This window comes from Chanodichthys erythropterus, chromosome 17 (assembly GCF_024489055.1).
Source record: "Chanodichthys erythropterus isolate Z2021 chromosome 17, ASM2448905v1, whole genome shotgun sequence".
Classification (NCBI taxonomy): Eukaryota; Metazoa; Chordata; class Actinopteri; order Cypriniformes; family Xenocyprididae; genus Chanodichthys; species Chanodichthys erythropterus.
The window spans coordinates 13,121,764-13,138,788 of NC_090237.1; the positions used below are offsets into that span (position 1 = coordinate 13,121,764).

The following is a 17,025-nucleotide window of genomic DNA, read 5'->3' on the forward strand; positions in this document are numbered from 1 at the left end:
CTATAGAGTGTTGCTAAGTGTTTTGGGAAGCAGAATGTTGGCTTTATGATAGCTATGATATTTTGGTCTGTAGATATGGAGACTTCACTTTTTTTCCTCCACCAGGCACAAATCGTAAGTGTGTTCACTCTCCTCAACAAATTGTGCAATTTGAAGTTGTGTTAGTAGCACAAACATGTGGGACGATCAATGCAATGAAGTTTAATACTTGTTTGGAGTTTATTCAAATCGCTAATGATAAACAGGGAACAACGGTAATAGTGATACTTGCACCACTAATAAAGTTTTTATTAATCTAAATCATGGAAGACAAGCGCTAACGGTGATGGACAGCATAGGAAAAAAAACATCTAACCAAAACCCTTCATGTAAGTATCAAACTCTAGTATCAATGGCAGTGTCTTGAAGGATTACAGAGTCGAACAGACCATTCTGGGAATCCTTAAATATTGCTTTATATAACTAAATGTGTTGTTGCTAAGACCACACAATCTTGTTCTTCACTGTCTTGATTACAAGAGCCGAGTCAGAATGAGTAAAGTCTGCACTGACCCAGATAATCAGAACCACAGAAAGTCAGTTAACTGTCTCTTTTACCCAAATACTCTCTCTTTCTCACTCTATCTCTCTTGTTGTGAGAAGAATCCCCATTAATCCGTCCCAGAGCAGATAACTCACTTTACACTGAACTGCAAGAACACAGAAGGCACACACGTTGCACCATCAACTAAATACTCCAAAGGGAGCTCATATGCGTCTTGCTGTGTCAGAGGATACTGCTTTCATCTTCATCAAAAAGATTCTAATTGCAATTTACTGCGTCAAAACACAGTTGCATGCCGGGTTAATGCATTACAATAGATACTTGTCTCTTCTTCCCTGTTTAACTGCTACAAACACACACAGTTAAGTTTTTGCATAATGCGGCCAGTGAAAGTTGATATATTTAGTGTTTGCTAATCCATGAGAGCAGTGGGAAAGGTGCTTGTCATACAGACCTTGTGTCCCCTGCCCTCCCAACAATGTGGAGGTGGTTATGTCTTCATAGTAGAACAGCTTACAATCAATCTGTCTACATCCCTCATTACATTCAAGAAAAATAAACCTACAACCATTTCAGTTCATTTAAAGGGGTTACATCATAATGTTTTCTTTCTTTGGATAATTAAAGGTGCCCTAGAACTTATTTTTAAAAGATGTAATATAAGTCTAAGGTGTCCCCTGAATGTGTCTGTGAAGTTTCAGCTCAAAATACCCCATAGATTTTTTTTATTCATTTTTTTAACTGCCTATTTTAGGGGAATCTTTAACTATGCACCAATATATATGTTGTATAGATCCCGGAGCTCGCGCTTGCCTTAAACAGCATAAACACAGTTTACACAGCTAATATAACCCTCAAAATGGATCTTTAATAGAAGTTTGTCATCCATGCTGCATGCATGCGTCGGATCATGTGAGTATAGTATTTATTTGGATGTTTACATTTGATTCTGAATGAGTTTGATAGTGCTCCGTGGCTAAAGCTAACATTACACACTGTTGGAGAGATTTATAAAGAATGTTTATGAATTATACAGACTGCAAGTGTTTAAAAATTAAAATAGCGTCGGCTCTCTTGTCTCTGTGAATACAGTAAGAAACGATGGTAACTTTAACCACATTTAACAGTACATTAGCAACATGCTAATGAAACATTTAGAAAGACAATTTACAAATATCACAAAAAATATCATGTTATCATGGATCATGTCAGTTATTATTGCTCCATCTGCCATTTTTCACTATTGTTCTTGCTTGCTTACCTAGTCTGAGGATTCAGCTGTGCAGATCCAGACGTTCTGCCCTTGTCTAATGCCTTGAACATGGGCTGGCATATGCAAATATTGGGGGCGTACACCCCGACTGTTACGTAACAGTTGGTGTTATGTTGAGACTCGCCTGTTCTTCGGAGGTCTTTTAAACAAATGAGATTTATATAAGAAGGAGGAAACAATGGAGTTTGAAACTCAGTGTATGTCAATATAAATTCAATATTTAATTCTAGGGCACCTTTAAAATATGTCAGCAAGGATTGCGTTGCATCAATAAAAATCATAATAAATTCTCCTTTATATAAAATATGTAATATAATATAATAACCTATTTCATGATATGTCCCCTTAAAAAATCCATTCGTGTCTCAGTAAATAAATTTCCCTCGAAAACAGTGTGCATCCTCAATGACATATGTCTGCTTTTACTGTGCAGCAAATGTTAGTTTTATAGAGTAATGGAAATGTGATGTCATCGTGGGAGCACTCAGTAAAAAAAAAACGAGGTCATCTTTAGCAGGGCTGGCATCAGTATGGTACTCGAGCTGACTGACAGAACGGTTTTCTAGTGACTGACGTTATATGCCAAGTGTGTGTGCCAAGGCTGTATCTAAGGTAACCATGTGTGCCTCTGGAGCCTTGTGGCAATTTAGGGATGATAAATTATGCACTGCAGACTGGACTGGCTTGCATTCACTCAGCTGTACATGCAAAAAATATGAAGAAAAAATAATACACACACACTTACAAACTCAGTTTAGTTTTGAGACACACATGAATTTTTTTTTTCTTGGAAAAAAAAATCATTTAGATGCTTACAGTTTGCTAAGTGGTGGCCTTCATAGAGCTCATTAACAGCGTATTTATACTGAACATAAAAGCATATTCAAAATAAGTCTTTAAGAAAACCCTTTTCTTGCTGTTTAGATGCATCTGATTTTGTGTGAACTAAAAATAATATGTCATATGCAGATAACTGTAATTTGTAATTCTGAGTATCATTCAAAGAGGTTATACAATATATATATATATATATATATATATATATATATATATATATATATATATATATATATATATATATATATATATATATATATATATATATATATATATATATGATTTAGAGATTTAGAAGACAGAAACCATTGACCAAAACAGTGATGTTTAATTAGAGTTACCCCAATGAGACATTTTGATTGTGTCAGCAGATAACTGTAATTTGTAATTCTGAGTATCATTCAAAGACGTTATGCAACAAAATCCAGTGACTAACTCTTCCTCAAAATTAGTCTTGCGCTGAAATTTTGGCAACCAAACATTTTCAGCAAAATAAATGAATATATGATATATTATATAAGAATATATAATATATATATATATATGAACTTTACTATGACTGGCTTAATTTATCACCTAAAGCCTACCTAAAGTATACTTAGGTTTTTTACACATATATGCAAAGTCGAAGGCACAGCCTTGCAAAGTATACATCACTTGACCCGTACGCATACACAGGCGTTTGACGCATACGGATGCAACAAATTGCATTACCTCTATGAGTTACAACCCATATAAACAGCTTTGTATTTTTCCATTGTTGCTGTAGCTTGCATGCATTCCGGTCTGTTATGTTTATACAGTTTTTGATTCACCTTGTGAATCAACGCCCCTAGGCCACAGCTCCCACCTTGTGGATTAAGTAATTGCTGCAAAAAAAATTTAGTGCACACGTGCAACCATAATTACAAAAATTTGATGGTGCGTGTTCATTTTTTGATGCGTGTACCATTCCGATGATGAAATTTGCATCATGCACACTGTTTGCTGTCCCTCGCATATGCATAAAAAGTGAAGTATACTTTGGGCTTTAGAACACAATAACCTGAACGGCATACTAAGTTCAATTACCAAAAATGTATGTACAGTTATGATTTTTGGCTAAATTAAAACTTTAATTTCAGTTTTGGTGTTTCATAAAAAAAAAAAAAATAAAAAAAAATCATACCACTCAATATGTTCAAGTAAATACCTGAATGTACACCCCATCTATCTGTTAGCATTCAAATTAATTGCTTAGCTATAGGCGTAGGACCCCTCGGTCAAAAGTATCCAATTTGAAATCTGCCACCTTTGCTCATGGAGGTTCAGATTTAGCCACCAGACTGCAGTCAACACCACCGTCTCCTACATCTACCAATGTTACGTGATGTTTTACCACAGTCTTGACCTCTCATCTATGACAGTCAGCTGCCAGAAAAAAAAAAAAATCAAAACCTGAGGCAACACTCCCTGGAGCACATTTCTGCTTGTCATGCTAGGCAGTTTTCTGCTGCTTCTCGACAGGAGCCACCGGCAGTCAAATGAGCTCAATGTGGCTGATCCGCACGTCAGATGCATCATTCGCACTTCGATGTTTTTATTGAAATACATGACGAATGCTGTATGGATAGTGCATAACTGCCTAAACAGATGATATCTGTTTGTTAATGGACCACAAAAGCCACCAAATCAGGTCAAAATATCTATGTGAAAGCCAATTCACAAGACAGAAGGTTCTGATAATGAGTGATGTAATGGCTCATTCAGTTACTAAAAAAATTTCAAAAGAACGTCTGATCTTTCTTCACAAAGCAAACATTCTTTGCTATTTACACTCAACAATTTGCAAATATTTCAGAACAAGGTCTGTATCAAGGGTCATTTTTTGTTTGTCTTATTTTTGTACTGAACCTTTTTGGAGAAAGCACATTTGCCGGGGGTGAGGTCATTGGCATGTTGAGCTCATTTGTTATAGCTCATTCTTTCTGCATTTATTCCAGCACATTTCATTGGCAAAAAGCTACATAAAGCATACTAAGTGCATACTAGAACTGCAAATTCTTAGTGAATAACATACTACAGATTCTCTCTGTTGGGAGTACTGAAGCATAACTTTGTATGCTCCAATTAGATCACCTCCTTTTCTGAAAGCAATAAACAGCCACAATGGGTAATTACAAGGGAAACAGACAAGAGCCGCTTCAGACACAAACACATATAAAACTTCACAGGGGCCTTTGTCTCAGCGGCTTCATTCTGGGCTGCAAACTGGACCAAGATGTCTTCTGTTCCCTCCCACCTCTCAATAAAAGAGACAACAAACAATGGGGTTGCCATGGTAAAATCAGAGCCCTCTGCCTCAGCATGACAGCGGATTAGTCAGTGTGTCAGTTCTGCCAGAGACGTGTAGTAGCATTTTCTCTAAATGCCCTGCATTCTCACCAAAAGCACAATTGCTAATGCTTGCTAGGTGTGTTAAGATTAGATTCAGCTATCAGTGTACACTGAGGAACTCATCTGGAAAATATTAACCACAGAAACTTGCAATTTACATATCATCAGAAGGCATGTAGAGGCAGCACCGTACATGACATGTACAAACAGAGACGGAATATTTCTGAGACGGATTCTTCGTTCTATGATGTGGCTTTCAAGTGAGCATCTGCAAAAAAAATGACTCTAGAGCTTTCCTTGGAGCTAACTGCACTTTACTTTGGACTCAAGGTCACTTTTAGTGGATATGTGAAGTCAGATTCCTCATAAATCTCACTTGGTTTTATATTTTGCTATATAAATGCATGTATTTTTAAGTGTGCATCTCACTTACCAGCCTCTCCATTTCCTGCTCTCTGAGTCGCTCTTCTCTTTGGCGTCGGTGGTACTCCAGAAGATCATCTTCGTTGTCACTGATCTCCGTAATGCTGTTTTTGCGCTCCCTCATGCCTGGATGAGGCATCCGGAGGTCCCTGTGGCCTGCTGACATCTTCCGGTGGCTCCTGGGACTTGATCGGGGCGATGACCCAGGTAGAGAACCCAGGCTGAAGGCCGAAGACAACGAGTTCCCAAAACTGCCTTTCCGTCCACTGCCTTCCCCCGTCAGTCCAGAAGTGGGTGAAGGACTACGAGCACGCACCCCACGAGGACTAAACGGCTCCTCTGTAGGAGACCCTGCTTTCCGTCGGAGTCTGGGACTCTCTGGCACAACTCTTGGGCATGGGCTCTCTGGAGTCCGCAGGGTTCCTGGTAGAGCTCCTGGGAGCACAGGAACCCCCCTGCGGGCTATAGAGGGGCTGAGAGGGGGAAGTTCCCTCATGCTGCTCCCTTCAAGGTTCCTGCGGGCCAGCCGCGGACTTTCTGGAGGCTGCAGTGTGCGAGGATGCGGGTGTGGAGGTCCACCCTGAATGATGTGGACAATGGGGTCTAAGGGGGGCTGGAAAGATCGCGAGGGTGGGGAGAGTTGGTGAGAGGGGCTGGACGCCAAGGAGCGGTCTGGCTGAGGCTGCTCCCGGAAAGGACTTGAGGGACGATCCTGGAGAACAATGGCAGTTTTGGTTCTGGGACTAGAGGGTGAGGAGGATGGGGATGCGGTGGAGAATTTGGGGGAGAATCTGGGGCTACCTGGAACTGGTACCCGACTGACAGATGGCGCATCAGTCGGAGCAGTAGAGATGGAGACTGAGGGCAGAATGTGAGTCTGTATGGGGCTGTCTGGGGTTTTAGCCACCGAGCTGTCTTGGTTCAACCCCCTACGACTTGGCTTTGGGCTTGGCGGTGCTTCTAAAAGAGCCTTTCGCTGGAGTCTGGGACTCTCAGGCACCTTTGGCCCACTGCTGCCGCCGGAATAGTTGGGCAGTATGGTCCGTGGCTGAGGTATGGGCGGCTGGCTGGTGTAATTGTAACTAGAAGACCTCACTGGCACAGGAGGAAGCGTATGAAGCTGGTCCTGACAACCACTCGGCGAGGGACTGGTGCAGCTGCCACTGCTGGCGGCCGACGGGGACGAGAGTGGAGAGAAAGGAGGGGAGGTATTCTCATAACTGGAGCCCACAGACATAGCACCAGGGCTCGTTGGAGGTGAGAGAAGAAAGCGCCCCCCTCCATTTAACATGGGAGACAGGGGAGACTGGGAGATGGGCTGACCAGAAGGCTTCTTTGACTCAGAGGAAGAGGGTTGAGGGTCATCCATGACTAATGAGTCCATAATGTCCTGAAGGTCCTTCTCAATGGAACTAACGATGGCACTGTGCTCAGGGCGCACTCTCTCGTTGGAGACCAAGTGAGGTTTTGGCGCTCCTGACGGGTGGTTCCCATTGACCAGGTTCTCAGAATCTGAAGGAAAAGATAACAATCATAAGCATTTGCCATAAACATAAATCAAAAGGCCTTTTAGCTAATAGAAAGATAATTGATTCATGATTCAACCATTCCTTTGATTCAAATGATTTACCAAATCATTGAATCAAGAACGGTCTCTTTTAAGGGCGAGCTGAGGCACTAGGAGAGCACTTGGAGAGTATTTAAGGATTTGACTGATGGATCAAAAAGTAAGTTACTTTAGTGGAAGAGCAGAAATGTTACAAATAAAACATACTAGAAATATGTAAATGACTGTTAATGATAGAGTTACATAAGCTTCAGCCAATAAATGTAAATCAATTTCAGTATTTTTTAATGCAATAGCAAATAACATTTAGGCTTTTTATAAAATGAATCATGCAACAAATTAAACCGGGACAAATTAAATAATCTTAATTGAAACCCCATAATAAACAGCAATATGTGCTTACATATATCTTTACTAGAACATTTTGGAGCATGTAATATTTTGAGTCAACATGACATCATTACATGATGTTAAAAAACTGCTGAACTGGTAAACTGAAACAACCAGTTCAAGAGAATCGATTCTCAAAATTGAAATCCCATTACTAGCCAGATGAGCCGAACTGTGTACAGAAAACGAGAAAAGCACTTACGAGTAAGTGGATGCATTTGGCTTCTTCCCCTCACATAACCCCAACTATTATCCTCAGTACTACACCTGAGCTTTTATTGCAAGTACCTGCAGCTCTTTTGCCACTGCAGAGATGCATTTAATCCATTAGCCCCATTCAACAAGCTCCAAGTTTAACACTGCTGCCAAACCCACAGAAGATGAATGCTAAAGTAGAAAAAGTGGCTACCAAAAAGTCTGGCAGGCTCCTGCCTAAAAGGATAAACATCAAATGAATATGTGCTCATATAGCTAAATCACAGACAGCCCTGCTGGTAATTCAATCTATCTCTCAGGCAACTGACCATCTCCAGTGGTTCATCTGCTAAAAACGAGACAGACCTACAAAGTAAAGATGGTCATTATCTAAACCAGGGGTTTTCAAATTGTGGTCCAGAAAACCCCAGGGGGCTGCAAGGGGGAGCCAGGGTGCTGTAAGGTAATACTATGGTAACATTCTATGTAAAGCTGCATTGGAGCAATTTCTACTATGAAGAGCAATTCAATTCAAATACATTTGATTAAATTCAAAATGAATTGAAATGAAAATACGTATGTTGTTTATTCAAATAACATTAGTATAATAGCGAGGGGAAAAGATCAACCTGATAAAATAGTAAATATATGTATAATAATATTTTAAAATAATATCTTAATAACTTGCTTTAGCTAGAGTAGAATTACAACAAGTTTAATTTTGGACATGTTTTATAATATCATGCTAATCATGTTTCTCACACATTATAAAAGGGCCTGTATGCATGAAATACAGTGTTTCTTTTATATTTCAGGAAAGGGTCCCTAGCATCAAAAAAGTTTGAAAACCTCCTAACTAATCTATACTATTTAAAATAATGCCCAACCTATGATTTTTCCCTGTCAATTTGGCACAAAATTATTATTATTTTTTTTTTATACAACACCAGATTTAACACTTATCATGTACTGCATAATTTATAGGATAGGTGTTGCGTATGACTGGCTGATTTTGAGTCAGAACAGATTTCACAACATCCAAAACTTGATCAATCTTGCTGAATAGCCAGCTCAGTGTTTGCGTTTAACCCACAAATCTCTGTACTGATTACAAAACACTCTCTGTTCAAACTCCTCACAAATAATGCATAAAACACAACCCTAAGAGTTTCCAAGTGTTTTATTTATTATCATATTTTATAGCCATCGTGGTTTAGAAATAAGTCAGAGCAGCTGACGATGCCTCTGGCTTAATTTTCCATTCAAATCCCTCTGAACAAGAAACGGTTTTAAGAATGCACAAACACATATGATGAAGACAATAAATCAAATCTTTCATGTCACAAATTAACACGTCAGCTTGACTATAAAAGGATACATATGCTAAAGCCTACACCACAGTACGTCCGTATGTCTATCTGACACATTCAGCCTCTATAATGATCAGTACTTACAGATGAGAACACGCCTGTGGAAACCCTAAGCCGTTGCGTTTGGTTTGTAACTCATAACCGAGCTTAGATTCAAAAGAACGGCTCTCGCATTCCGAGTCTTGACCTAGGCCAGCTGTGCCGGCCACACGGTACCCAGGCAGGAGTAAAACGCCGCAGATGAGATATTCCAGCCGGGCTTGGTGAGCCTGGCGCCGCTACACCATCGCTGAGTCCCCCTCCCTCCCCTGTCCACGGTGCTGATGTGACTGACTGCTGGCTGTACGGGGCGGGGCATACTTTCTTAAAGCGACAGTGCACATTTTCATGACGTATTCATAGGGATACTAATGTGGCTGTGCTTTTAAATAAAAAAACACTCCTTTTATTTTCACACAAATTATTTTATATGCGAGTTTTTATATTCTAAACTGGCACATGATACGCAGTATATAATATAATATAATATAATATAATATAATATAATATAATATAATATAATATAATATAATATAATATAATATAATATAATATAATATAATATAATAATTATTTGTTAAGTAGCCAAGTAAAAAGTGGGATAATGTAGACAGACACAAATATAAAATCCATATCTGTTAATATATTGCATGCTTCTCTGAGTCACAATGAAATATCATCAAGAACGTCGATCAGACCTGCTGTGTTAGAACGAGGCAGCCGGATATTGAGAGAATATGAGGGGAACAGTGAGGAGGGGATTGGAGAGAAGGGTGGGTGGCAAGATAAATATAGATATTGTAAAAGATACCCCTCAACTTTAAATAAGCAGAGCATGGCCAACAAAGCTGTCTGGACTGGAAAAGAGATGGAAGAGGAAATAGCTCTGGCACAGGGAAAGTGTGAAAGGGGGTTCTTTTCCTCTATAAATCAGTCTATAAACAAATATCAGATCCAGGGACAGCTTTATATAGGCATCTTAAAGGTGCAATATATAAGAATTTTGCAGTAAAATATCCAAAAACCACTAGGCCAGTGTTATATATTTTGTTCCCCTTGAGTACTAACAATATCGCAAATGTTTGCAACTATTTGTAAATCGTTAGAAAGTTGCTATTTTAAGCAAGGCTCCGGGACGTGTGTGGAGTCGCTTGTCAATTGCGTCATACCCACGTTACCCTCGGTTTCCGGTTTTATTTTAGAAACCATGGAAACACCAAAGACGCTTTAATATTTACGTTTTAATAGACAAAGGAACAACTGTTTTGATATATTTATAGACAGAAAAACAAATTATTGTTATATAGCTCAATGCGTTTAGTCTTATAGTTTAAATCTAATTTTCTTGATTTTTTGCCAGTACCATGCTTTACCATGCCTCAGAGAAGAACACTGTTTTGTGAAGTAGCTAACATAGCATAATCAGATGCAGCTTTATTTTTAGTAAAACTAATACAGAATTTTCTCCATCATACAATGTGTTTTAAAATTAATTGCATGCCATTTATCAACACAAGCCATCCAATATTTAATATGATTTTCTAAAATCAATCTTATTGCAGTGTATCAAACAAGTGTCTCACAGCAGCCGCCGAGCAAACGCACAGAGTATAACATCATTTTCAACACTCTCAAATGTATCTAATATGATAAACAGAGCTGCGTTACCTCATACTCATGACTGGAAAAGCGGAAGCGGCGCCGGCGACTGTGTCATAATAAATTTTCTGCTGCTCGTGAGGCGTGTGTTGCGCAATCGCTCCAGCGGCTTCGTTCAGCTCCCACAACACTCGGTCCTGCTCTGCTTCATACTACAGTAATGTTAATAATCACATCCATGAACATGATTTCTTCCAGAGTCCTATCCCGATTATTTTCACCAGCTGTGAGGTGAAGACCACATGTCCCAAGATTCCGCGCTCAAACTTGGCGTCATCAAGCTACGCCTTTGTTATGAATAGGCCTCTAGCGACCTCTAGAGGACGTAAAATTTTACATATTGCACCTTTAAGTCTTAAAAATCTAAATTCTTTTAGCTATGTAGTTTTAGATATAATTTAGACACTGGAGAAATTAGAAAAAAATACATGGTGAATGGGAATGAAACTGGTATGTTGTTTACAAAAAGAATGTCTTTCATGGTGGAGAGAATTTATTACCACCTCAGGAAATGCACTGCACCAGCTGTGTTTATATGCTATACTTGTCCTTTTCTGCCACACAACAGGAAAAGTCAGGACAACAACTCAGTACATATTGTAAAAAATGCTCTATTTAAACATTGGCTGCTGTGTAGCACTGTGAGTGGGAGTGGAAGATGTAGAGCGCTCTGTCAGGAGACCCACAGGAATGAGTTTCTCATAAAAGTTGCATGGTGCGACTCGGGATCGAGGTAGGCTTGCATTGCCAACAGTTTGAAACGGAAATGCAGTAAGGCCCAGCTGAAAGCAGCTACCTGTGCTACTGAAACAAACCTTGCCATTCAGCCATGCGGCAGCACCCAAAGCCAAATATAAATATGAATGACCCATGTGTAAATCTGCATCTGTTTTGTATACTGTTGCACAACAAATACCACTTGTTTCTTAGTTGTTGTTTTTTTAAACACTATCTTTACGTAAAACACATCTATATGCAAAAGAATGAGTAATATGTCAGATGCGTCCTATATTCTTTTGTATTATGATTTCAGACAGTACACAAATAAGGTTCTGAGGCTCTGGAGGAATGTTTTTTTTTCCACACAAATGACATTCTACACAACACAGGCTTTGAGGTAAGCGTTAGATAATTCATGCCACAGTCATGTTGTGTTCTCATGTGGGATATTACGTTACCTGTGTGGGCCCAGTTTTTCACACTGGCTTTCTGTCCTCCCTCAGGCATCATGCTTTTCATTCGGAAAGCCTCCTCGGGGTGGTTGAAGCGGAAGAACGCGGACTGGCCGAAACACAGCATACAGCCTGCGCACAAAGCAAAACAACTATTAATAAAGTTGAGAATGAAAGCACATAACACTTTACATTAAGCATATGCCCAAAGAGAGCGTTTCAAATGATCTTGACCAGGATCCTAGCAGTTTTAGACCAGTTTTGTACCGCAGTGTGAGAGGTACGGAAGGGGGAAAGGAATATTTGCTCCTGTTTTACATGAACAAGCAGGAACATCTCACACTTTGGTGTCGGATCAGACTCCTGGCTTGCTGAGTGAGGGGAATAATAGACAAGCCAAATGCTGGAAGGGTAGCAAGTTAAAGTCAACATGAGATCTAAATTAACCCTATTAACTTTCCTAATCCACGTTTCTGGTTTTTTAATGAATGATTTCTTTCTTTTTTTTTTTCTATTTTGTCACCAAGTTGCTCCTATCCAACCATCTGTCATATAAAGATCACTTTTAACAAATACATTAATTTTTCATGGATCAAATCAAGCATTGCCCTAAATTGTATCAGTACCATATGGGTCAATTTTGGTGATTTTTAAAAAAAATGATTGTATTGTCAATATTGAATATGTATAATATGCTAGTTTCTGTCTGTTTTTTTACCTTTACGTACATAATTATAGTTTTTATTATTAGCATTTATTGGTTTTATTATTTATTGGCCATGAACGCAGTTTTGTATTGGCTTTAAATTCAAGGTATTTACAGAAAATGCTTTAGTGTCACTGATGGGTAAATTTACTTTATCTATACATTTATTTAACACATTATATAAGGCAAATATAAAGAAAATGGCACATACAGGGTATTTATATGATGACATTGTTGGATATCTCTCAACATTACAAAAAAACAAAACAAGGAACAAAACAAGACAAACAGCAAAAATTCAAATTGAAACAAAACAAGACAATACAAAGCAAAAACACAAAACAAAACAACAAAAACAAAAAACAAGACAATACAAAGCAAAAACACAAAACAAAACAACAAAAACAAAAAACAAGACAAAACAAAGCAAAAACACAAAACAACAAAAACAAAAAACAAGACAAAACAAAGCAAAAACACAAACCAAAACACAAAACAAAAAAACAAAACACAAAACAAAAAACGAAGACAAAAGACAAAACAAAGCAAAAACACAAACCAAAACAAAAAGCTAAACAAGACAAGACAAAAAGCAAAAACACAAACCAAAACAAAAAAATCAAAACAAAAAACAAAACAAATTGGGGGAAAAACAAAGAAACATCAAAATACACTTTTGCTATATAAACCTGGGTGAGCTATTCTGGCCAATCACAGTATTTATTCACGGCAGGTAAAGGTCTCACAGAAACCTTTCCAGCCGTAGCAGATGTGTGATGAATGCAGAGTGCCAGATGCCCTTTTGTTCCAGGCAGAACATTTGATTACCCCTCAGGTTCAGACAGGACAAGGTACGATTAAAGCACACAATGAAAACTAAGAACCGCTCAAGTAAAGTAAATCGTGTACTTAAGTGGTATTCTCACATCTACGTGTTTTCTTTCATGTTGTTGTTACTGAATAGAAGAATAAGGATTGTTAACTGATGGTGGTTGCTGTCATAAAAAGACTCTTCTAGAGGATTGCTCAAGTCTTGACATGCTCTATTTGCACGTTCAAAGTCAACTAAACGAAAATAAAATCATAATACAAAAAGCACAAGTGCTGAATAGAAAGTTATAATATTGTTTTAATGAAGACATGTTTGCAGGCTTGCTCAGAAAATCTTTTATTTGAAGCAGCATATTGAGGTCTGTGGTGTAAACCACATCAGCCAGATGTTGTTTCCTATATGTCCTGTTTTGGTCCTTGTCGAAATCATATTTAAGTGTTTTTACAGACAATAACTGTGGCATCCGCTGCATCAGCACGAAACGCTTTGAACAGCTCAATCATTATTGACAAGCAGCACCAAATAACAAACCGACAGCAGCTCCACTGCCTTCCTATTTTACACAAGCATTGTGCTCACATTGTGATTGTACAAAAGTGCCATTAAAAATGACGCACAGCATCTGATTCAGTAATGTGGTAAATATGTGCTTGTTATGGCAAGCAGGCTTGAGCAATTTATTCACACTGTTGTAAGAGAAAAGGTTGCAAAACTCTAAAATTACAGTGTGCAAGATGTTATACACAAAACACATAATGTGTTCCATTAGATCAGAGCCTTAATACTGCTAAAGGCTAAATACTGTTATTGTACACAATTGCTCTATCGTTCTATCCATCGTTCTATCATTCTATCGTTCTATCCATCCATCCATCCATCCATCGTTCTATCTATCTATCTATCTATCTATCTATCTATCCATACATCCATCCATCGTTCTATCATTATATCTATCATTCTATCATTCTGTCTATCCATCCATCCATCATTCTATCCATCATTCCATCCTTCCATCCATCCATCTATCCATCCATCTGTCTATCCATCCATCCATCCATCCATCCATCTTTTCTTTCCATAATTCCATCCATCCATCATTCCATCCATCCATCCATCCATCATTCTATCTATCTATCTATCTATCTATCTATCTATCTATCTATCTATCTATCTATCTATCTATCTATCTATCTATCTATCTATCTATCTATCTATCTATCTATCCATACATCCATCCATCCATCGTTCTATCATTATATCTATCATTCTATCATTCTGTCTATCCATCCATCCATCATTCTATCCATCATTCCATCCTTCCATCCATCCATCCATCATTCCATCCTTCCATCCATCCATCCATCATTCCATCCATCATTCTATCTATCTATCTATCTATCTATCTATCTATCTATCTATCTATCTATCTATCTATCTATCTATCTATCTATCTATCTATCTATCTATCTATCTATCTATCTATCTATCTATCTACCGTTCTATCATTCTATCTACCGTTTTATCGTTCTATCTATCTATCTATCTATCTATCTATCTATCTATCTATCTATCTATCTATCTATCTATCTGTCTTTCCATCCATCTTTTCTATCCATCATTCCATCATTCCATCATTCTATCTATCTATCTATCTATCTATCTATCTATCTATCTATCTATCTATCTATCTATCTATCTATCTATCTATCTATCTATCTATCCATCTGTCTATCCATCCATCTTTTCTATCCATCATTCCATCATTCCATCATTCTATCTATCTATCTATCCATCTGTCTTTCCATCCATCTTTTCTATCCATCATTCCATCATTCTATCTATCTATCTATCTATCTATCTATCTATCTATCTATCTATCTATCTATCTATCTATCTATCTATCTATCTATCTATCTATCTATCTATCTATCTATCTATCTATCTATCTATCTATCTATCTATCTATCTATCTACCGTTCTATCTATCTATCTACCGTTCTATCGTTCTATCTACCGTTTTATCGTTCTATCGTTCTATCTATCTATCTATCTATCTATCTATCTATCTATCTATCTATCGTTCTATCGTTCTATCTATCATTCTATCTATCTTTCTATCTATCTATCTATCTATCTATCTATCTATCTATCTATCTATCTATCTATCTATCTATCTATCTATCTATCTATCTATCTATCTATCTATCTATCTATCTATCTATCTATCTATCTATCTATCTATCGTTCTATCCATCCATCCATCCATGCCCCAAAATAATCCACAACAATGATGAATGAAATAAACATTATATATAGAGCAGGACAGAAGAGGCCTGCATTGTCATAGCTGAGCTTCACTGATCCACCATGAGGGAAACCAGCAGTAAACACAGCATGCAGAACTCAACTGAGCCCCAGACCACAGCTTAGACTGCAATTCAATCAATACACTGCATGGGAAAAAAAAGTAGCGTCTTTCCCCATAAGATCTAACCAGGAACGATTTAAACTATCATCACTATTCAGGCATATGTCAGCTGTATTGATGTATATATCAGTTACATTTTATCATTATGAAAAGCAAAGTTCCAACAGGAAGTGGTTGAGCGCTATTGTAAGCTTTCTTTCAGAGCAACATTTCACAGAAACACATAGTTCCTATTATGCAGAGAACAGTGGGATATCAAATATAATGTCTTTGTTTATTTGTGGCAGAAAGTGAAAAGGTCTGTGTTTAATAGTCTTGGCATGCAGGAAATGATTGATAGACTGATACAAACAGTAAAACAGGAGGTAAGAAATTCCCATGGTGTCATACTGAGAACAGTATAATATTACATAAGTTAATATGATACACACACTGAATGTCTCATGAAGAAGAAATAGAGCTGGCAGCATATGACCAACCTGCATTTCAGCACTTTAGGTGTCAGTAAAAATCACTGAAAACCCATTAGATTGTTTCAGATTGGCCACTACAGTGCCACATAGGTTGATGGATTTACCCACAATGCTAAGTGAAGAGTCTGAAAGTAGATTTATGAAGTGCAGCGATAGAGGGTAATCTACAACACTACAGCTCACAAGGGAAAATACATGAGCCAAGAATCACACCTGCTGAGGAGGGAATCTATCCATCGATCTACGCTCCTGCCGCCATGCGTTTCAGACATGCTGCCAGCATCTACAGATTACAATATTCGAATAAACTTATTTTTTCTTGAAAGAAGTGCTCTCAGATGTCAAGCCCACAAACCGCCCACAGTCACAGATGATTCTGTTCTGAAGGGGGCACTGAGTTTGAAAATGGAATAGGGGTAAAATCCAAAGTTAAACATGGATGGTGTTTCCCCTGCTATCTGTTTATAGATGGCCTCCCTCTGCCAGTCATTATGGATAATTTTAACACTGATATTTTTGGTGGAAGTCAAGGAGATGTTATGAATTACTATATACGATTTCAGCCCCCTCTGTCACTGCCCCTCGCCACAGGTATGAATGTGTGATCATGGTGCTTTTATTGAGGCCTTTTACCTATTTTTAAACAAAGATTAATTTATCCAGACCTTTTCCTTACATTTGTGTTTGGAAAGTGAAAGGAAATAACAGCAAGAAAAGCTTTGTGGATTGGTCACATACTTT

At 38.1% G+C, this 17,025-nt stretch overlaps 1 protein-coding gene across 18 annotated transcripts in view; it reads right to left on the minus strand.

Moving 5' to 3' along the window:
* Nucleotides 1-17,025, minus strand: part of phldb1b (pleckstrin homology-like domain, family B, member 1b) — a 93,286-nt gene that overhangs the window by 43,919 nt on the left and 32,342 nt on the right. For 17 of the 18 annotated variants that reach the window (XM_067365142.1, XM_067365146.1, XM_067365151.1 and 14 more), the window contains 2 exons: nt 11,852-11,977; nt 5,464-6,965 (listed from right to left, as the gene is read on the minus strand). In XM_067365142.1, coding sequence (XP_067221243.1) covers nt 5,464-6,965; nt 11,852-11,977 — 1,628 coding nt within the window. Of the gene's footprint in view, nt 1-5,463; nt 6,966-9,059; nt 9,262-11,851; nt 11,978-17,025 lie in introns of those variants that run through there. The other variant, XM_067365157.1, reaches the window with a different exon arrangement.